The sequence below is a fragment of the Mercenaria mercenaria genome, chromosome 13, assembly GCF_021730395.1.
Source record: "Mercenaria mercenaria strain notata chromosome 13, MADL_Memer_1, whole genome shotgun sequence".
Classification (NCBI taxonomy): Eukaryota; Metazoa; Mollusca; class Bivalvia; order Venerida; family Veneridae; genus Mercenaria; species Mercenaria mercenaria.
In genome coordinates this window covers 49,020,650-49,044,589 of record NC_069373.1, presented here as the reverse complement: position 1 = coordinate 49,044,589, position 23,940 = coordinate 49,020,650, and the positions used below count along the sequence as shown (strand labels likewise).

The window sequence follows — 23,940 nt, the reverse complement described above, 5'->3', positions numbered from 1 at the left end:
ATATAACAGAATGTGTAGTATTAGCATATCACTAGCTTTTGTAGAATTATAAACCTTGATATTATTTTAATTTTTTTTCTTCAGTAAATCGTCCACCGAACATCTACCTACAGCCGTTAGATAAAGATATTTACTACAAGCCGGGAGAGTCAGTTGAGATATTATGTATAGCTGATGGTATACCGAAACCAAAGTATGTACACTTATTACGTGTCTATTCACCTTCACCACTCAATGGTTCATCGCTAAGTCTCAGATCATGTTAAGCTTAGTGAGTTTTAATTTAATTTGAAGTTTCTCATAAATATCACCATTGAAGTTTTTTGTTAGAGAATAAAGTTTTGTCTGAAAATTAATATAATGCTCTAAACATTGAGGGCTTTTTATCTGAATTTTAAGTTATTGCCGGACAAATTTTCCCAGTCAGACTCTACAAAAATGTCACGTTATAAAATCATTCTGTCTGTGCAAAAATATACAGGAAAATTGAAAAAGATCATCAAAAAAAATAAACCAATGTAAAGAAACAGGACTGGTATCAGAGTGTCAGCCTCAGGTATAATCCCCGTTTTATGCCGTCATGATTGTTAATATACACTGAATTTCTGGAATTTTTTCTTTTTTAATCATATAACACAATGTAGCATTACTAATATCAGATCAGATGGCATGACAATGGAAAAATGACCTAACTTTTCTTGTTTTCTATAAGACCTTTGACATGACCATTCATCGTCTTAAATCCATTTTTTGCCAATACATTTATGGAAATACTGAAATAAAAACCCTGCAAAGCTATTTATCTGATTGCATGTTTTACAGCTCCAAATCATAAGCCTACTGCTGAGAAAACATACTTGAGGTATAAAATTCAAATATGAAAAACCTTATGTTCCAGGTATCTGTGGAAACGTAATGGAGAATCATATAATCCCAGCGGTCAAGATGACCGTGTGGTCCAGCTGCCTAATCAAGGTACCATAGTGTTCAACAGTCCCGAGGATAAAGACGAGGGTATATTTCAGTGTTTCGCCGACAATGGTTATGGAATCTCTGCCTCAGTTAAAATCAACTTGAGAGAGGCTAAATTAAAGAAGTTTGCCTATGAGCCTAGACGCGTAAGTATATCTTAAGGTGGTGTGTAAGGCTTTATGAAATTTGATTCACAAAATTTATCATATTTAGAAAAAAAGTGATAACAACCTATACTGGTACGTTGTTGGAAGTGTCTTTGATATCTTTAGCAGATAAAACTAAGCTTATCATAGGAATGATCTGATGAATATGAGTTGTCCATATGAGTATCTGGTTTTGACTATGAATAAACTTAGCACACACTTATTATATATGTATTGATAAGACAAAGCTGTTATTTGAATAAGAAAAATCTTATTTCAGACAAGCAGAGTTGCTGCTGGAAAGGATCTGACATTGCCCTGTACCCCGCCCCAGAGTTACCCACCAGCAGATGTATACTGGGTGTTAAAGGAGCCTGATGGCAGATGGCAGGCAATCAACTTTGACAAAAGAGTCAGTATGGATATTGAAGGTAATTCACCCGTAGCTTGCTAAGTTTCTAAAATGAACTGGTCCATCATTCAATTTTGGCAATACCATTTATTATTCAAAGGGTTGTTCACTGAAAATTTACTGACAGAATAGCAAACAATACAGACCATGATCAGGCTGCACAGGTGTGCAAGGCTGATCTTGGTCTGCACTGGTCGCAAAAGCAGAATCAATTTGTACCAGTAGGCTAAAGGTTAGGTATGTGCCTTCTTCACAACAATATTCTAGTTATATGGTGTTGGTTGATTGCAGTGTATTCTGTTACACAAATCATTTCTACTGGCTTATTTTGAAAACATTCTTTTTGAAGTAAAATATATTTCTGGTGACTATAATATGAGATATAGGGTATTGTACCAAGCATGATATACTGCTGTACTATTGTCAGCACAATACCGAACCATAAATATGCTGGGAACTTTCAAACTTTATTTTTTGTATTGAATGTTTTTGACGAATTCCTGGCATAATTATTTGATAATGAAAAGCAGAAAATGATAATTGTAATAGTTTTAATGATCAGGTCATTAAATCTGTAATAATAAAATCTGTTTAACTACCAATCCTAGTTTTAGGCCAGCTTATAAGCTAACTGAATAGGAACCAGAATATTTTTTTAGCATTCCGAATAGTACACTTTGCATATTAAGGGTTACTAAGAATATTGAGTTAAGAATATTGGAGAAGTTTGTCAGTTACTTGTAGTGAAAAAGTCAGTACCGGTATGGAATCTAGGGACAATGGTCACATTAACAGACCGATGTTACATAACTGAAATACATGTTTTTGATTTCCAGGAAAACTAAGATTCACAAATGTGAAGAAGTCAGATGAACAAGGCGGACGGGCGTACTCCTGTATGGCTATCAACTACTTCATGAGAGATAATGCAATTGGTCCAGAACATGTGGTGGAGGTCTTAGGATGTATGTTACTATTTATAGATTATAATTTCTACTCTACTGTCATTTAACCTGTTTGATTTGCACTCTGCTAAGAAGTTTCTCAAAACCTAAAAAATGTGTTGAGATTATTCACATGGGAAGACTGAACTAATATTCTGCTTTTGGAATTAGGTAATTATTCAAATACCAGTAAGCCTTTATTAATTATAAACATCTATATTGAAAGCATTGAAACAAATGTCTGCAAATGCTTGTACAGTAAAGAGGTGGAAAACAAAATATAATCACCTGTGTACTTCTTCCCTACCATTGCCTCCATGTTGCCTTCTAGCTGAATATCGAGTGGAATGCCCGGAAGGTGTTCCAAATGTGGCAGTTTGTCAACTTGAAGCAGACTTACGCACATTTCTCAAAGTAGTTGGTCTACAAATGTGCAAATCAAAAAAAATTTTAATCATGATATTGTATGGTGATTGAATAATTATAGATGTATGTATTAGGGTTAGTTATATTGATGTTTAGATACAGCTGTATTGGATATGGTATAGGTGAAAATATAGGAACCAATTTTGGGTAATAAATGTACTCAGGTGAAGTCCTCCCTTCATTTCGTCAAGATGAAATTTAGCTGTATGTTATCATCATATCCATGAAATATCAATTTTGATATTATTTTTTTACTTTTGACTTTTTAAAGGTGTGGAAATTTGTTTTGAAAATGCACATTTTGATGGCTCACACACAAATACCAGTGTATAAAAACATATTATATTTGACAAATAAAGATTAGAAGGTTTTAAACTGTGCATAGTTTGCATTTGTCCCAATCCGTGACTCTAAGTTAACCCCCCTGACAGCCCGTACACAAAGTCACAAGCAATGGCTATTAAAAATCGGCGTAATTTCAAACTTTCAGACATGATTGTTAACTGAAATGTGATTTTATGGTGAAAAGAAAAATACTTCCGAATAGCAAATATTCTTCTGTGCTTGATTTTGTGTAATGCATAATATGTCATGTCATGAGCATTTCGTAGTACACGGAGAAAGTCATCAACTGACCTCCATCGTGAATTTGTTTTTCGCCAATGATGATGTCACATATTACGTCACTGTAGGCGCATTTCATTCAACGATATGTATGGGTGTCTGATAGCAGGTATTGGAAAGTACAATTGCAGTTGTATTTTTAAAGGAACTTTTATTTACTGACAATATCTGAATACAGAAACTATTTCGGTGGAGAGATCTAGCTCTGTATCTTATAATTTTCATTTGCCTGTTCTTTTATAAAGGCCCCGGATAACCTTTTATGGACATATTGGACACAACTTTGCACTGTGCCAAATATTGTATGTTCATACATATATTTGATAGCTGTTTTTTCTATAGGTTTTATGCGAAATAGGTTAAAAACATTTATCTGTTCTTAAGATAAATATATTACCTATAGCAAATTAAATTAAAAGGTTTTACTGGTTTCTTTTATTGTTAAGCTTACAATTTACGCTCAGCTGGGAATCAGTAATGATTATGCCGGTTTTCGAACGTGGTTGAGTTGGACGTAATGTCAGACTGAAATGAAATGAAAGTGATAATAATGTCTCGAGTTGGACTTAGTTTGCATTTACAATACATATTTGCTTGATATAAAACATTATGGTGATTTGTGCTTTCAGCAACAGAACAAAAACATCCAGCTCACGAGCTGTGGACATCACCCAGTGACCAGTTCTTCGTCAGAGGGGGAACGCTCAGACTCAAATGTATTTTTGCTGGAAAGTATGTAAATAATTTGATTTGCTTGTAATTACGTGTTGCTGTGTTGTTTCAGCCACAGAACAAAAGCGTCCAGCCCATGAGTTGTGGACGTCACCTAGTGACCAGTTCTTTGTGAAGGGTGGAACGCTACGCCTCAAATGTATTTTTGCTGGAAAGTAAGAATGCAGTTGAATTCTTTCTTTAATGGTAACATAGATGTTGTGTTTTAGAAGTCTGATCATTGGCAGTAGCAAATTATTAGCTATATTGGTGACTCCTTCAGATGTTTATGCTAGAGTCTACGGTTGACAAATTTTGCCAATTCTTTAGTGTGTAAGATGTCAAGCATCCACACTCACACATACACACATCCATTATAATTAATGATTTTAGTTGCAGGAGCAAGGGATCAAATCCTCAAGTCCAGGTTTCGAATTCTGGAAATTTTTCCCAGAAATTTTGTCTGATCCAACTTGCACTACATCCAGTTAGTACATAATTTTTAGTAGATTCTGCCACAGTTAAGTAGTAAGGGTCACTATTTAAGGACCCTTTATTGAAAACTGTTGTAAGGTATCCTTCAAATGTTACATTGTAGGACAGTTTAGTTCATACTAAATTAATTTAGCTTGATTGTGTTGAAAGATTTAAGCTTATTTGAAACACTCTCGCATCCGCTAACTAGTACTGGTGTATGTAATATGAGGTTTGATCGTGATCCCAGTGGGGTTCAAACCCACAACTTCCGGGTTGAGCTGGCGACACCTTAACCACCAGACCACTGATCCCCTTCTTGTTCTCATAGCTTTTTAGTCACTGTAGCCTCAAGGCTTTTGAACAGAGCTTCATGTTGAGAATTTATTTGAGTTATGGTTTGAAGAATGCTGAGTTTGTCTATATTTCAGAACCATTACTTTGCTTATCCTAAAGCATCCCTGCATAATGTTTTGACCTGTTGAATGTTTAAATCAAGCACTGTTTTGATTTCCTGTTAATATTGTGATAGTTTTCCTATGGGCTGGTGTTCAAACAATAATTTTGGGGATAAATTCCTTACTCCCTGCTCCTGTTGATCACTGTTCACTGTGAGATCTTGAATTTAATGCGAATATTTCTTTTTAAAGCCCAACACCAGATGTGTACTGGGAGAAACTTAAAGGAACATTTCCTGACCGAGCAAAATTTAAGAGTTTTGGACAGGAATTACACATCAGCAATGTTCAGGAATCAGACGCTGGACAGTATGAGTGTATGGGTCTGAACACAGAGTCCACACAGAGAGCTACAAAAGCCTTTGATGTTAGAATTGAATGTAAGTAAGAAATGTGTGCAGCACGTGGGACTTTAGGAAATTCCCCCCAAAAAATATCAAAGTATAATTTTATCAGTTTCTTAAAGACAGAATTTATGTTGTGTTTAATTACTTCTTCAAGTCCTGTAATAGAGGGATATGAACCACTAGACATATTTGAGATAGCTGTAGATATCTGAGATAAATTTACATGGCTGAAAATATGGTTTCCAAGAATTATATTTGTTTTATTAATCATGGTACATTTGTTTCTAGGAATCATTGTATCATTATGTTACATTTTATCAAAGAAAAGTGTGGGGCTTTTTTGCATACCATTTTACCACCTTTTATTCTGTCTGTACTATTTATATGCCCTCCCTTAAAAAGGAAGGGGTATATTGTTTTGTTTATTGTTAGTTGGTCTGTCAGTTGGTAGACCATTTGGTTTCTGATCAATAACATCAGGTGTCAAACTTCATAGGTCACAATGACCTTGGGATTAAAAGTAGTATCGGAGACAGCATACAAAATTACATATTACTTACTTGCCTCTAACTAGCTATCATAGAGAGATGGGGTGTTTCCATTATATTACAAGTATAATATAATATTTCAGCTGCACCATATTGGGTAGAGGAACCAGTGGAAGTTGAGGCCAGTATCAACGAAAAGGCAACGTTTATCTGCAAGGCTGGTGGCGACCCTAAACCTGCATATGCTTGGTACATCAACGGTGTCGCACTGGAAGATAGTATGTAATATTTGTTTTCTATATCATACATTAAATCCCTTGAAACTGTTCTATCATGTAATCTTTATTCTCGGTAGACATAATTTCACTTTTAGTGGATTTTGATGTTGCCTTGATCCACATACTCAAATCCATAGAAGAAATACCAATAAACCTTTACCCTGCTAAATTTCTAAAATGGACTGGTCTATCATTCAATTTGGGCAGTACCACTTATTCAAAGGGGTGTTCACAGAAAATTTACTGAATGAATAGCTAACAGTGCAGACCATGATCTTGGTCTGCACTGGCCGCAAAGGTAGAATCACTTGCCGCCAGCAGGCTAAAGGTTAATAAATTAGACTTGGAATGACTGGCAGCTATTTTTAGCTCGACTATTCGAAGAATAGGAGAGCTATCCTACTCGCCCCGGCGTCGGCGTGAGCTTTAGCGTGAGCGTGAGCGTGAGCGTCATACAAATGTTAAAGTTTGCGTACCACCCCAAATATTTTCAAAGTCCATTGAGATATTGCTTTCATATTTTGCATACTTCTTTACCATCATGACCCCAGTCTGTAAAAAGGAGGAGGCAACTCTATCAAGCATTTTGACTGAATTATGGCCCCTTTTCCACTTAGAATAAATGTTAAAGTTTGTGTACCACCCCAAATATTTTCAAAGTCCATTAAGATATTGCTTTCATATTTTGCATACTTGTTTACCATCATGACCCCAGTCTGTAAAAAGGAGGAGGCAACTCAATCAAGCATTTTGACTGAATTATGGCCCCTTTTCGACTTAGAATATGCTTATTGTAATGTTAAAGTTTTACTCATTGCTTATATTATACTATCAAGCACTGAGAATAGTCGAGCGCGCTGTCCACTGACAGCACTTGTTGGTATTAGTTGGTACTTAATATAAATAAGTTGAGCACATGGCTGCTGAATTAGCAGAAAAAAATTGAAATTGCTTACTGAAAACACACAAGACTGAATTATAGGTATTGACAGAAATTCTGGATCAAGGTATATTATGATATGGGAAGTTTGTACCGTGATACTTAATATGATATAGTATTATCTGCAAAATGTTGTTTCAAATGAACTCTAAGGTACATGTTTCTATTTGTCTTTCTGCAGAAATTAGCGGGAAATCTTCCAAACAGTTTTTCGAACACAAGCATTGTGTCTAGTTGGTGATGTTTAGAACTGCAAATTTTTTATCCCAATTTCCTGAATGCAACTTATATTCTGTGTGTACACAAATGGAAACACTCTTGTACTGGTGCAAATCAGTGTAGAAATTGTTTGTGTGATACATACCCTTGTACAGAAGAAACATATGAGCCGCGCCATGAGAAAACCAACCTAGTGCGTTTGCGACCAGCATGGATCCAGACCAGCCTGCACATCCGCACAGTCTTGTCAGGATCCATGCTGTTTGCTAATGATTTCTCAAATTGCAGTAGGCTTTGAAAGCGAACAGCATGGATCCTGACCAGACTGCGAGGATGTGCAGGCTGGTCTGGATTCATGCTGGTCGCAAACGCACTATGTTGGTTTTCTCATGGCGTGGCTTATGTACTGGTGTATTGGTAATGCTACACATCCCTAAGACCGAAATAGTCTGATCATCATTACAGGTCAACTACTTTAATGTTGATTACCATGAAACTTGATTATTTATTAAAGTGCAATGAATGGAATTATATCACAGCGAAGAAACCAAGTTATCAATTAAATACTTTTATGTATAGCAGTTGGTGTCAACATGGTCTTGTTTTTTTAAACTCTAGGGCAAAATGAGGTCGGGGTTCGAGATCCACGTATCTATAACAACAACCGGTTCTTTAAGAAAGACGCGCACAATATAACCCTGACGAATCTCACCTTAGAAGATCACATGAACATCCAGTGTAACGCCAGTAACAAACATGGATATGTGTTCTCCGATGTCTACCTCAATGTACTTGGTAAGTTAATATTTCAAAGTGATAAATTTTTAAGGCATTCAGGTAATGCTCATTTAAGGCAAAGTTCAATTATGACAACATAAGATATCAATTAGTTTCACATGTCAATTACTTTACAAAAATGTAATGGATTACATCTAATTATAATTACTGATTACATTTACTGACCACAGTTACTGATTACAGTTATCTCATGTCTAACCTGCCCGCTTAGCTCAATTGGGAGAGCACAGATCTACGGATCAAGTTTGATCCCTGGGTGGGGCGTATGTTCTCCATGACAATTTGATAAAAGTCATTGTGTCTGAAATCAGTTGTCCTGCACCTGATTCATGTATGGATGTTGGCAGTTACTTGCGGAGAACAGGTTTGTACTAGTACAGAATCCAGGAACATTGGTTAGGTTAGCTGCCCACAGTTACATAACTGAAATACTGTTGAAAAATTGTGATAAACTCCACAAGAAACATTATGTCTGGCAGAAACAAAGTAAATTGATGTAAAATTTATGAAACATTGGAAGTGGTTAGATGTCTTTTTTCAATTAATGGTTCTTCCGATCATGTAATAATTTAGCCAGAACATGATTTTTAGGTATCAAAGCTATATCAAAATGTTAGAATTTCATATCAAATATGTACCATGTTCACATGTTAGCAGTTTAATAAATACTGGTAAGCTTAAGGAAAGAGATCACCTGTCAGTTGTTCAGTCAGTGAGTGGTTATGTTACAGAGTTTCAGTCTTATTTCCAGCTCCCAAGCCAGTGGTCCCAGTAGGCATAGTTGGCTAGATTAAACACACCACTGCTTTACACTTGCTTTACATTGCCTACTGCATGTATGTTGTTTAATTATTAAAAATTGATTGTAAAAAGATCTTGTCAGAGTTTGTTTTCTTATGCTTTCTTATTGATACAGACATTACAGTGAGTCCCAGTTTGTCAGAATCTTTAATGTAAAATGTAGATAAAACTGTAGAGACTTGCATCAAAACTTTTTGATAGTATCATAAAAAGCATGCATAGTGTGAGTCTGTTGGTTACGTGGGCAGTTATTCTACCTGGAGGATGTGGGTTTGGGCCCTTGCTGTGGTCACAACCACATCTTTTCTTATTACACTATTACCGGTTATCCAGGAAACTGACTTTTGACTGAAGCTGTTATCACATTTGAGTTGAAATAAATATAAACTAAAAAAGCAAGACTGTGTTTACTCCAGTAAGGTCTGACTTGCCTCCCTATTCAGAAACGAAGGAAATATACCTTATTACATATGATACCTTTTAATCCCCTCCCCATCTTTATCATTATATGTAAACTATACAGTAAATATTAATGCTAACAGCAAACAAACAATACTTTCGCAGTATATCAACCCATCATTTAGGACGGGTATAATTTTCATCTTGCTGGCCTGTCAACTTGTCAGTCAAAGTTTCTGTCAGCTCCATGTCTTCTTAAATCCATTGAAGAATACATAATAAAACTTCAGCTGAATGCTTCTGTCATCGAGAATATGTGTAGAACCTATGTTAAAATTGTGCTCACTCAAAACAAAAACTGAATGTAAAAAATTGGTTTAGCTTAGCATTTCATGTCTATTCTCTATCTTTAAATACCTTGAAGATGTTTTGAAACGAATGTTCATCTCCAGAATCCATGCTGCAAGGGTGCCTACCAGAGGTCAAGGTCATAATTGAAGTTTCAGTTTTTAAAATGCCTTGTAGGATATTGATAAAACTGGTATGTTCTTTTCATAATGGCAAATTGCAGAAGCTGTCCTTAAAGTTCACTAGCCCAAGATCACAGAGTCAATGTCTCAACTTAAAGCCATGGTGAATGGTTACATCAATAACTTAAGTTATTCTGGTTTCAGAAACATGTTTGATATAGGTCTTAAAATCCGGTTATATTGCACTTATTGGACATGTCACAACAACAGCGCCATTTCAGTACCACAAACCTTAAAACCTTCTGACATGGAATACATCTCCCTTGAAGCATGAAGACACACGGTCGACAGAAATACATACTGTGAAATCATTAATATTTGAGGGGGGCTAATTTTCGTGGTTGAGTCAATCCACGAATTTTAATCCTAACGAACATGTAAATTTCCTATTCATTTTATGATCAGAAGTTACAATCTACAAATTCATATTCGCTCGAAATTGCCATTTTGACAAAAAACACGAAATTTCATACCCACGAAATAAATGATTTTACAGAATTTGAATAGAGATACCTAATTCAGTTTTTAGCTTGTTAATGATGTGTCACAATTTAGTGGAGAAAATAAAGAATATAGGAGTCGAAATGCTTTGATTGGGATTGGACTTGTGGTTTCTGATTTTTAAAAAGCACATGAAAACTGGGGCAAAATAATGCTAGTCACTATTAAAACTTTAGCTGAAAATAATTTTGAAACTTCGTCCCATGAAATTGAGGTTCCATTAGATGGAAAAACTGGCTAGCAGGAAATTCATGAAAAGAGATGTCATAATATCCTCTACAATTCTAGCTACTGAAGGGGAAAGGATGTGTATTCCCTAACACCCCAGACAAGGACCCTGTCCTTTTAACACTAAAAGAACAAAGGCAGCCTTCATGACCCCAAACAAATGTCTTTTTTTTTTTTTACTGTGATGAGACCAGTTATCCATATTAGACAACTTCTAAAGAAGACTATTACTTAAGGGTTAATCGAAATTGAAATAGTGATGTTTTTGGTTTGGTGTCATATTCATTAGTCTGCTCAGTAACTTAAAAGCTTTGAGATGTTAATGTTAACATGGCTGCATGAAGCTTACTAAAAGAACATGGTTAGGATTTCATTTGGAGGATGGTCAGGTTAATGTAACATCTACTACAGATAGTGCTTACCTGCTTAGCTCAGTAGGGAGAGCGCAGATTAATGAATTGTGAGTTTGAAACTGGATCATTTGGGTATAAACTATGTCACTGGATCAAATGATAGAAAATATTGTTAAAACTCAAAGAGGCCATGTTTTCTTCTTGTACCTATGAACCCTAGTCAGAATGTGTCACTTTATGAAATCTAGTTCAAGTATTAAACTGGGTAATCTGGGATCAAAAACTAGGTCAATGGGTCAAATCTTAGAAAAAAAAACAACAAAAGACACCTTATTTTAAGCTTGATCTTCATAAACTTTTATCAGGATTTTTTAGCTCGACTATTCATAGAATAGTGAGCTATTGGACTCGCCCATGCGTCGGCGTCCGCGCCCGCGTCCCGATTTTGGTTAAGGTTTTGTATGTAAGCTGGTGTCTCAGTAACCACTTGTGGGAATGGATTGAAACTTCACACACTTATTCACTGTGACAAACTGACTTACATTGCACAGGTTCCATAACTCTATTTTGCTTTTTTACAAAATTATGCCCCTTTTTCGACTTAGAAATTTTTGGTTAAGGTTTTGTATGTAAGCCGGTAACTCAGTAACCACTTGTGGGAATGGATTGAAACTTCACACACTTATTCACTGTGATGAACTGATTTACATTGCACAGGTTCCATAACTCTATTTTGCTTTTTTACAAAATTATGCCCCTTTTTCGACTTAGAAATTTTTGGTTAAGGTTTTGTATGTAAGCTGGTATCTCAGTACTTACTAATGGGAATGGATTGAAACTTCACATACTTGTTCACTGTCATGATCTGACATGCACTAAGCAAGTCCCATAACTCTACTCTCTTTTTTTTTTCAAAATTATGCCCCTTTTTCGACTTAGCAGTTTTGGTTAAATTTTTGTATGTAATCTGATATCTCAGTATCCGCCAATTGGAATGGATTGAAACTTCACACACTTGTTCACTGTCATGATCTAACATGCACTGGGAAGGTCCCATAACTCTACTTGGCATTTTTACAAAATTATGCCCCTTTGACTTAGCAGTTTTTTGTTAAGTTTTTGTATGTAAGCTGGTATCTCAGTATCCACAAATTGGAAAGGGTTGAAACTTCACATACTTGTTCACTGTCATGATATGACATGCAGTACAGAGGTTCAATACCTCTACTTTGCATTTTACAAAATTATGCCCCTTTTTCAACTTTTGTATTCATTTAATTGACAAGGCTGTTGAATAGTCGAGAGTTGCTGTCCTCCGACAGCTCTTGTTTTAATATGAAGTCTAGGTATGTTTTGAAGATGGATTAACTTAGGTTTAAACCTAGGTCACAAGTTTAGATCTTGGATAAACCTTGTTAACACTCAGGAGGCCACAAAATGCTTGATCTTCATAAAGTTTGTTGGATGGCTTGTCTGTATGAAGACTATGTCAGGTTTGAAAGTGGGTCACCTGAGGTCAAAATCTAGGTCAATAGGTCAAATCGTAGGAAAACCTTTTTAACATTTTATTTGTAAGATTGGCTACCTTAGCTTGAAAATTTTGTTAAAATTCAATAAAAGTTTAGTCAAATTTGAAACTGGGCTACCTGAGGCCAAAAGCTAGGTCGCTAGTTCTAACGATAAAAAAATCTTGTTTGTAAACTGGAGGCCACATTTTAAAGCTGACCCTCACAAAATTTTGTCAGTATGCCCGTCATTACAAACTATGTGAAATTCAGAGCTCTTTCAAGTGAAGTCGAGAACAATGTCACTAGGCCAAATAATTGAAAAACTTGGTTAATTTGAATAATTATGTCTCCCACCACACAGTGGTGTGGGAGACATATTGATTTACTCCAGTCTGTGTGTGTGTGTGTCTGTGTGTGTGTCTGTCACAAAGCTTGTCCGCACTCTAAGTCGAACATTTCTCATCCGATTTTCACCAAACTTGAACAAAATGTGTTTGACCATAAGACCTCGGCCAAGTTCGATAACTAGCCAAATCGGTCCAGGCATCTTGGAGTTATGGCCCTTGAATTACCAAAAATCGGTCTTTTTACTCTTGTCCGCACTCTAATTCGAATATTTCTCATCCAATCTTCACCAAACTTAAACAAAATGTGTTTGACCATGAGACCTCGGCCAAGTTCGATAACTAGCCAAATCGGTCCAGGCATTTTAAAGTTACGGCCCTTGAATTATCGAAAAATTGGCCTTTTTACTCATGTCCGCACTCTTAATCAAACATTCTCATCCGATCTTCACCAAACTTTGAACAAAATGTGTTTGACCATGAGACCTTGGCCAAGTTCGATAACTAGCCAAATAGGTCCAGGCATTTTGGAGTTACGGCCCTTGAATTATCGAAAAATCGGCCTTTTTACTCTTGTCCGCACTCTAAGTCGAACATTTCTCATCTGATCTTCACCAAACTTGAACAAAATGTGTTTGACCATGAGACCTCGGCCAGCTTCGATAACTAGCCAAATCGGTCCAGGCATTTTAAAGTTACGGCCCTTGAATTACCGAAAAAATCCGTCTGTTTACTCTTGTCCGCTCTATAAGTCGAACATTTCTCATCCGATCTTCACCAAACTTGAACAAAATGTGTTTGGCCAAAAGACCTTACCCAAGTTCGATAACTAGCCAAATCTGCCCAGGCACTTTTGATTTATGGCCATTGAATTACTGATTGGATCCACTCATCCAGACCATCTAATTGGACCCACTCGTCTAAAACATTTAACTAGAGAAACTAACATTTTTCATAGGGGCTGTTGTGGGAGACATGCGCTTTTCTCAAAAGCATCTCTAGTTTTCTAAATGATTTAAATAAAGCATGGCCGGAATGTTTGTTCTGTTGAAATGAAGGGCACATTGGATACTATGTAACCTGGGGTAAGACCTATATAGGACCATCATAGCCCTCATGTCTTCATTTTCAAGCTGAAGTTTCTTCCTAAATAGTGTCTTACATGTAATTTTGAAAATTCTTCCTATGTTATGAATAGTTTTACAATTGCTTTCATATAAAACAAGTTGTGGTTAGGCATTCTGCCACTTTAAAGATTTATTCTGTGTCATTATCCATATATGAAACAAGGCAGAAATATTCCAAAAAATTATGCCCTTTTTAAAATTTGAATTTCAAGATAATGTTTAGATGCATTTTGACTCTACCTATGGTAACTTAATACTCATTGGATATAATTAAAACTTAAACAGTTGGTCCACGTCTACACCCAAATTATGTATTACAATACACTTCACACTATCATGACTATCCAGAAATAAAAGAGACATGTGCTGCAATGTGAAATCTCATTGGTTCCTAACAGATGCCAAGGTCATTAACAGTTGGTCCACGTCTACACCCAAATTATATATTACAATACACTTCACACTATCACGACTATCCAGAAATAAAAGAGACATGTGCTGCAATGTGAAATCTCATTGGTTAAAAACTTGAGTTTAAGACTAATCTTATCATTGGTCGAACCTTAGATTGAGCTCAAATTCAACCAATCAGATGCTAGGTTATTGAGACTGGTTTCCAGACTCATTTTTATAACCTTGGATAGAAGACTGTGTCAAGATTCAAGAATTGTTTAGCACATGTCAACCAATTTTAAGGAGAAATCGAAGTATTCAGACAAAGCAGACTGATTTAATCTCATTGTTTTTTACTTTTTCAGCTGAGAAACCAACAATTATCAAACCACCTCCAGCCAGTAGAAAGGTAGCAGAAAGTAAATCAGTGACTCTCGACTGCTTAGTGACAGGAAAACCAGACCCGACAGTCACTTGGTACAGGGATCAGAGTCTTATTACAGGAGGACGGTTTCAAATTCTGCCAAATGGGAACTTGCATATTGAGGTTTGAATGTTTTGTGATAAGTAATTGCTTGGATTTGTCTTCGTTTAAAATGTTTACTTAAAGTTTGACATATTTCAAAGCAAAGGAACTTTCAGTAACATGAATAATAAATTAATATTTACTGTAAAATCATTTAACTCCATCGGTACTCAATTTCATGTTTTTGGTAAAAAAAAGGATTTCATGGGGTATGAACTAGAGGATTTCAAGTTTTGAAATTAGAATTTATTCAATAGGAATTTTTTATGCCCCCGAAGGGAGGCATATAGTTTTTGAACCGTCTGTCCGTCTGTCAGTCTGTCCGCAATTTTCCTGTCCGGTCCATATCTTTGTCATCGATGGATGGATTTTCAAATAACTTGACATGAATGTGTACCACAGTAAGACGACTTGTCGCGCGCAGGACCCAGGTCCGTAGCTCAAAGGTCAAGGTCACACTTAGACGTTAAAGGATAGTGCATTGATGGGCGTGTCCGGTCCATATCTTTGTCATCCATGGATGGATTTTCAAATAACTTGGCATGAATGTGTACCACAGTAAGATGACGTGTCACACGCAAGACCCAGGTCCGTAGCTCAAAGGTCAAGGTCACACTTAGGTCATATTTCATGATAGTGCATTGATTGGCGTGTCCGGTCCATATCTTTGTCATTCATGCATGGATTTTAAAATAACTACGCATGAATGTGTGGCACAGTAAGACGACGTGTCACGCGCAAGACCCAGCTCCGTAGGTCAAAGGTCCTAAACTCTAACATCGGCCATAACTATTCATTCAAAGTGCCATCGGGGGCATGTGTCATCCTATGGAGACAGCTCTTGTTTGTTTGTTGGGATTGAATTTTGTGGATTAATTCATAACCTGCTAAATTTCTATAATGAACTTGTCCATCTTTCAATTTGGACAGTTCCATTAACTGCACAGGTGTGCAGGCTGATCATAATCTACACTGGTTGCAAAGGCAGAATCAATTGTGTCCAGCATGGTAACGGTTAATTTACCAACGAAATCCAAGAAAATGCCTCCCACAAATAATAATAATTACACAGTATCTAAGAGTAGAATTGCAGAAATTTTTATATTGAACTGCTTGTTGTTTCTAGAAAGTGGTGATGGCAGATGCAGGTGATTATCGGTGTAGGGCAAAGAACATATATGGTGAAGTGACTTCATCCACTTGCAAAACTCAGATCAGACGTAAGTCATAACCATAGTAAATCTTACAAATTCACTGTATGCTAGATCTAAAAGCTCGTGGATAATTATGTAATAAAATTAATAATTTGAAATGAAAATTTTCAATTTTGCTTTTTCTCCTCTACATATAAATTCAAAGTCCTTCTACACTTGTAAGCATTACATTGCATTCATTTAAACAGTATTTTATGGTTCAATTAAGATAACAGTAACATTTTTAGCTCGACTATTCATAGAATAGTAGAGCTATTGGACTCGCCCATGCGTCGGCGTCGGCGTCCGTCGGCGTCCGCGTCCCGATTTGGTTAAGTTTTTGTATGTAAGCTGGTATCTCAGCAACCACTTGTGGGAATGGATTGAAACTTCACACACTTATTCACTGTGATAAACTGACTTACATTGCACAGGTTCCATAACTCTGTTTTGCTTTTTTACAAAATTATGCCCCTTTTTTGACTTAGAAATTTTTGGTTAAGGTTTTGTATGTAAGCTGGTATCTCAGTAACTACTTGTGGGAATGGATTGAAACTTCACACACTTATTTACTGTGATAAACTGACTTACATTGCACAGGTTCCATAACTCTATTTTGCTTTTTTACAAAATTATGCCCCTTTTTCGACTTAGAATTTTTTGGTTAAGGTTTTGTATGTAAGCTGGTATCTCAGTACTCACTAATGGGAATGGATTGAAACTTCACACACTTGTTCACTGTCATGATCTGACATGCCCAAAGCAGGTCCCATAACTTTATTTTGCTTTTTTACAAAATTATGCCCCTTTTTCAACATAGAAATTTTTGGTTAAGTTTTTGTATGTAAGCTGGTATCTCAGTATCCACTAATGGGAAAGGATTGAAACTTCACACACTAGTTCACTGTCATGAGCTGATAAGCACTATGCAGGTTCCATAACCCTATTTTACTTTTTTACTAAATTATGCCCCTTTTTCGACTTTCTTATTCATTCAAGCGACAAGGCTGTTAAATAGTCGAGCGTTGCTGTCCTCCGACAGCTCTTGTTATCTCTTTCTATTCTTGTCATAAACACTGGTGTCAACCTCTCGAAGGAGCAAATAACTCTGTATGAAGGAAGGTATTTACTTTTCAGTTAAAAGGAAATTCCTTATTTAAGATTAAGAACCTTTGCATATGAACAGCCTCTCTAAAACAAACACATTTTAATCTTCCTAGTGGGGCTTAGACTGGCATCAGTCGTTAGAGTCATAAAATGTAAAGCACTGGCCATAAAATCAATCCTCTCTGATACCACTTTCTGAAAAAAATTACAATATCTCTTGCCTCTGTCTCTAACGACTGGACAAATGCGATTTTGAACCGGACAGATTTCATACCAGCTAGTAATCACCATCTCATTAGGATCATTGCAAACCTGTTCATGATGTAATGAAACCTTTGGCCGACTGCCCCAAGAGTTCAATAAGCAGTGCTTTGCTTTTATGACTTGGTGAGTAAGATAGAGAGAGAAATCAATTTTCACTAATTGTAAAAGATCCCAGTAAGTATAAATAAATTACAATTTAAATTTGAAAATGTATGTATCAAAATACTGTCAATTTAATTCTAAGAGGGAAGAGACTGGAAACTGAAAAAAAAAAGAAAAAAAAAATATTTTTTTTTTTCAAGATACCTTAAATAATTTTTGTGAATGAATTAAATACATTTTATTCAATATATCTCCAAAGTTTTTTTTTACTCATGTCAGAGGGTAGATTAATCTCTGCAATAAATCACAAAATTATTTTCCTATCTACAATCCCCATGCAGATTCATGTTAATCAGACTACTTTTCCTAATAAATATTAACCGAGATGTGTTACGTGTACACCTTTTCCTGCTAAATTTCTATAATGAACATATCCATCATTCAGTTTAGACGGAACCATTTCCTGTTAAAAGGGGTGCTTACCAAAAAAGATACTGACTGAATGGCGAACATTGCAGATCATGATCAGACTGCAAAGGAAGAATCAGTTGTGTCCAGCATGATAAGGGTTAACTGGATTCGCGATTTGGTAAAATGTTTCTGTGCAAAAATAATCACGTCTGCAGTATTTGATAAGCAGTATTTTTATGAAATTAAGTTCAACTATTGACAGAAATAAATGAAAATTAAGCGGTCAAAAAAACTCATGCAAGAAATATTTATATTGTAAATACACATGGTTTTAAGGAAATTTCATGAAAATATGTTATAACACAGGATCTTGCTCTGCATTAAATGCCACCAAAATACTATGACATACACTGTTTCGGGTAAAATTGCATATACTTGACCTATCAGGTGGGGAAAGAAATTGACCAGTCAGTTCTTTCCCCCTAGCATATCCTTGACCTGTCAGGTGGGGGAAGAAATTGACTAGTCAGTTCTTTCCCCCCTAGCCAGCACTTGACCTGTCAAGAGGCGAAATGAAATTGACCAGTCAGTTTTTTCCTCCCTAGCCAGTACTTGCTCTGTTAGGTGGGGAGAAGAAATTGACGGGTCAGTTCTTTCCCCCCTTGCATATACTTGACCTGTCGGGTGGGGAGAAGAAATTGACCGGTCAGTTTTTTCCCCCCTTGCATATACTTGACCTATCAAGTGGGGGAAGAAATTGACTGGTCAGTACTTGACCTGTCGGGTGGGGACAAGAAATTGACCGGTCAGTTCTTTCCCCCCTTGCATATACTTGACCTGTCGGGTGGGGAGAAGAAATTGACCGGTCAGTTCTTTTCCCCCTTGCATATACTTGACCTATCAAGTGAGGAGAAGAAATTGACTGGTCAGTTCTTTCCCCCCTTGCATATACTTGACCTATCAGGTGGGGGAAGAAATTGACCAGTCAGTTCTTTCCCCCTAGCATATCCTTGACCTGTCAGGTGGGGGAAGAAATTGACTAGTCAGTTCTTTCCCCCCTAGCCAGCACTTGACCTGTCAAGAGGTGAAATGAAATTGACCAGTCAGTTTTTTCCCCCCTAGCCAGTACTTGCTCTGTTAGGTGGGGAAGAAATTGACCTGTCAGTTCTTTCCCCACTAGCCATTACTTGCTCTGTTAGGTGGGGGAAGAAATTGACAGGTCAGTTCTTTCCCTCACCTAACAGAGCAAGTACTGGCTTTGGAGTGGAAAGAACTGACCAGTCAATTTCTTCCCCCACCTGACAGATCAAGCACTGGCTAGGGGGGAAAGAACTGACCAGACATTTTCTTCGCCCACCTAACAGAGCAAGTACTGGCTAGAGGGGGAAGAAATTGACCGGTCAGTTCTTTCTAGCAAGTACTGCCTAGAGGGGAAAGAACTGACCAGTAAATTTCTTCCCCCACCTGATAGGTCAAGCATATGATAGAGGGGAAAGAACTGACTGGTCAATTTCTTCTCCCCACCTGACAGGTCAAGATCTGGCTAGTGGGGAAAGAACTGACCGGTCAATTTCTTCTCGACCCGACAGGTCAAGTACTGGCTAGGGGGGAAAGAACTGACTGGTCAAATTCATTTCTCCACCCGACAGGTCAAGTACTGGCTAGGGGGGAAAGAACTGACTGGTTAATTTCATCTCCCCCTGACAGGTCAAGTACTTGCTGGGGGGAAAAAACTGACCAGTCAATTTCTTCTCCCACCAAACAGAGCAAGTACTGGCTAGCGGGGAAAAGAACTGACCAGTCAATTTCTTCTCCCCACCTGACAAGTCAAGTACTGGCTATGGGGGAAAGAACTGACCAGACATTTTCTTCGCCCACCTAACAGAGCAAGTACTGTCTAGAGGGGGAAGAATCGGTCAGTTCTTTCTAGCAAGTACTGACTAGAGGGGAAAGAACTGACCAGTAAATTTCTTCCCCCACCTGACAGGTCAAGTATGTGATAGGGGGGAAAGAACTGACTGGTCAATTTCTTCCCACTTAACAGAGCAAGTACTGGCTAGGGGGGAAAGAACTGACCGGTCAATTTCTTCCCCCACCTGACAAAGCAAGTACTGGCTAGTGGGGAAAGAACTGACTTGTCAATTTCATTTCCCCACCTGACAGGTCAAGTACTGGCTAGGGGGGAAAGAACTGACCGGTCAATTTCTTCCCCCACCTAACAGAGCAAGTACAGGCTAGGGGGAAAAGAACTGACTGGTCAATTTACTTCCCCCACCTTACTGTTCAAGTACTGGCTACGTGGGAAAAGAACTGACCAGCAGTAATTTCCTTAGTAAGTTACCTTAGAAGAAATTGAAACAGGAAAAAAGCAAATAAAAAAATACAACAGAAATTAAAATAAGTTCTTTTAAAAACATTTTTTTAAATTTATACAAAATATGAAACATATTTCTTATTTTATATGAAATTTAAATGAAAACCGACTATCGGAAATGAAAAACAGGCTAGTTAAGAATAACCAAGAATAACCAGTTCCAATTCACTAACAGGGGAAATAATTGACTAGCCAGGAAAATTGATGAGGGGGGAAAGAATTGACTAGTTAGTTTTTTCCCCCCATAAGAATGATCAAGAGTAACCAGTTGCGATTAGGGGGAAAAAATTGACTAGGGGGGGAAAGAACTGACCAGTCAGTTTCTTCCCCGGGGAAAAAACTGACTAGTCAATTCTTTCCCCCGGGGAAGAAACTAACTAGTCAGTTTTTTCCCCGGGGAAAGAACTGACTGGGGAAAAAACCTGACCGTTACACCTGTACTTGTATTTCCATCAACTACATCTCTGGGTATCAAAAAACATGTCCATGTTTTAAATGACCACAGTAATGGTTATGCCATAAATTTTGATTTGAGTTTTTAAATTGCACAGAACGCCTGGCTACATAGATTTGCCACTGTTACTAATTAAAAAAAGAATTTGATAGTATAAAAATAAAATTGTTCTTTTGTAAATTGAAGGAGTAAATCGTAAGTGTAATGCGCAGTTTAAACTATAAGTAGTTTTAAAGGTCCGTAATGATTTATTATGAGCCTTTAATTATTTTTAGCTCACCTGTCACAAAGTGACAAGGTGAGCTTTTGTGATAGCGCTGCGTCCGTCGTCTGTGCGTGCGTGCGTCCGTGTGTGCGTGCGTGCGTCCGTAAACTTTTGCTTGTGACCACTCTAGAGGTCACATTTTTAATGGGATCTTTATGAAAGTTGGTCAGATTGTTCACCTTGATGGTATATAGGTCAAGTTTGAAACTGGGTCACGTGCCATCAAAAACTAGGTCAGTAGGTCTAAAAATAGAAAAACCTTGTGACCTCTCTAGAGGCCATATTTTTCACAAGATCTTCATGAAAGTTGGTCTGAATGTTCACCTTGATAATATCTAGATCAAATTCGAAACTGGGTCACGTGCGGACAAAAACTAGGTCAGTAGGTCAAATAATAGAAAATCCTTGTGCCCTCTCTAGAGGTCATATTTTACATGAGATCTGCATGAAAATTGGTCAGAATGTTCATCTTGATGATATCTAGGTCAAGTTCGAAACTGGGTCACGTCCGGTCCAAAACTAGGTCAGTAGGTCAAATAATAGAAAAACCTTGTGACCTCTGTAGACCTCTGTAGAGGCCGTATTTTTCATTGGATCTGCATGAAAATTGATCAGAATGTTCATCTTGATGATATCTAGTTCTGGGTCAACTGCGGTCAAAAACTAGGTCAGTAGGTCAGATAATAGAAAATCCTTGTGACCTCTATTCCTGAAAATTGGTCAGAATTTTTATCTTGATGATATCTAGGTCAAGTTCAGAAGTAGGTCACATGAGCTCAAAAACTAGGTCACTATGTCAAATAATAGAAAAAACGACGTCATACTCAGTTCATGTGGGGGCAGGTGAGCGATTCAGGACCATCATGGTCCTCTTGTTTATTAACTGTTACAGGCAGAATTTGTAAACGACAGCCCTGATTGTTATGATGCATCAATTTCCTTTTTTGAAAAAGTAATTTTCCTTTTGTAATCATTTCTTAAAGTCGAACTAACTAGCGATTTCTAAAGCAATTTTAATGATATTATATTGAAAACATAAGCTCCTGTCATATTTTCTACAATAATGTAAACAATTTTTAAAAAAACAACAAAAAAACATTTCAGAATATGTGAATGTTAAAATAAAGTTCAGCAGCAGCTTTTCAGCAACTATAAATGCCTAACCAATTACTTCTGCAGGAAAAAGGCTTTACTTTCTTTCAATTCGAAGAGAAAAATCAAACATCTGGTACAGGTCATTTGAAATAGTTCATTCAATTAATCTTGTTGCCGGTCAGTTTGGTGTGGCTATTGACAAGTGCTACTAATGGCTCTTCATGATGTTATATAACCTCAGAATCGCATTTTATAAGTCTGTTGAGATGTGCCTAGAGAGAAAATGTTTTTCTGAGAAAATATGAGTGTCAGTATGAAGAAACTAATATTATTACAGATTATTTGATCTCAACAGACTTTGTAAGTCTAAGTGGGGCTTTGAAATGATTTGATTTTGTAAGCACGAAATTTCGTTCTTTTGGCCAATACGGCTATTTCATGGTAATATTAATTCATGGACTTTGACCTTGAATGTATAATGTATGGAAATTTTTCTAGTCCATTTGGATTTGATTTTGTACATTGAATGATTGACTCACCTACAAAATCCTTGAAAAATAGTCACCCATTAAATTCAATATTAATTTCTTTACTGCATTCATTACAGAGAGGTAATGCACTGTAACTTTTAAAATTAAGAATTTTGCTACCTACAGACTTGGATAACCAAAATGTTATTAAATTTCTATAAACTGTAAAAGAATAATTTATCATTTATAGGAAAAACAAGGATTGAACAGTATCCATTAGATCTGGAAGTAATCGCAGGCTATGATGCCAAGTTTACATGCTCAGGATCTACCGATTTTGATGAAGCGGCTAACATGGAGGTGTACTGGGAGAAAGATGATAAACGTGTGTCGATAAATGAGCAGAGGATGACACAAAACTTCCAGGATAATTCCTTGACTATTTCGGGAACGATTGTCAGGGACTCTGGAGTTTACACCTGCATAATCAAAACTGGTTTAGATGAAGACAGGGCATATGCTATTTTAACCGTTAAAGGTAATTTGATGTTTAACTTAATGTTATTTCTGATGTAAATCTTGGTTTTCTTACTATACTTTCATGTCATTTTCATCAGTTGAAAAGAAATCAACTAACTTCACTGTTGTTCAGTTTTTTTTGTTTTTTTTTTGTTTTTTGGTGAGGGGAGGGGGTGTTGTTTTTGGGTTTTTTTTAGCTCTTTTTCAGCTTTTGTGATCACCCTGTGTCCGTCGTCGTCCGTCGTCAACAATTTGACTGTTAACACTCTAGAGGTCACATTTTTGGCCTAATCTTAATGAAACTTGATCAGAATGTTACCCTCAATAAAATCTTGGACGAGTTCGATATTGGGTCATCTGGGGTTAAAAACTAGGTCACCAGGTCAAATCAAAGGAAAAGCTTGTTAACACTCTAGAGGTCACAGTTTTGGCCCAATCTTAATGAAACTTGGTCAGAATGTTACCCTTAATAAAATCTTGGACGAGTTTGATATTGGGTCATCTGGGGTCAAAAACTAGGTCACCAGGTCAAATCAAAGGAAAAGCTTGTTAACACTCTAGAGGTCACATTTTTGGCCCAATCTTAATGAAACTTGGTCAGAATGTTACCCTTAATAAAATCTTGGAAGAGTTCAATATTGTGTCATCTGGTATCAAAAAGTAGGTCACCAGGTCAAATCAAAGGAAAGGCTTGTTAACACTGTAGAGGTCACATTTTTGGCCCAATCTTAATGAAACT

The 23,940-nt window shown here is 36.8% G+C and overlaps 1 protein-coding gene across 4 annotated transcripts in view; it reads left to right on the top strand.

Annotated features, from left to right (window-relative positions):
• LOC123529772 (neuroglian-like) overlaps nucleotides 1-23,940 on the top strand; it is a 47,838-nt gene that overhangs the window by 1,363 nt on the left and 22,535 nt on the right. For 3 of the 4 annotated variants that reach the window (XM_045310292.2, XM_045310288.2, XM_045310291.2), the window contains exons 3-13: nucleotides 85-193; nucleotides 899-1,118; nucleotides 1,399-1,549; nucleotides 2,367-2,495; nucleotides 4,154-4,256; nucleotides 5,360-5,547; nucleotides 6,146-6,280; nucleotides 8,058-8,234; nucleotides 14,787-14,968; nucleotides 16,074-16,167; nucleotides 22,933-23,220. In XM_045310292.2, coding sequence (XP_045166227.2) covers nucleotides 85-193; nucleotides 899-1,118; nucleotides 1,399-1,549; nucleotides 2,367-2,495; nucleotides 4,154-4,256; nucleotides 5,360-5,547; nucleotides 6,146-6,280; nucleotides 8,058-8,234; nucleotides 14,787-14,968; nucleotides 16,074-16,167; nucleotides 22,933-23,220 — 1,776 coding nt within the window. Of the gene's footprint in view, nucleotides 1-84; nucleotides 194-898; nucleotides 1,119-1,398; nucleotides 1,550-2,366; nucleotides 2,496-4,153; nucleotides 4,257-4,308; nucleotides 4,412-5,359; nucleotides 5,548-6,145; nucleotides 6,281-8,057; nucleotides 8,235-14,786; nucleotides 14,969-16,073; nucleotides 16,168-22,932; nucleotides 23,221-23,940 lie in introns of all 4 variants that reach the window. The other variant, XM_045310290.2, reaches the window with a different exon arrangement.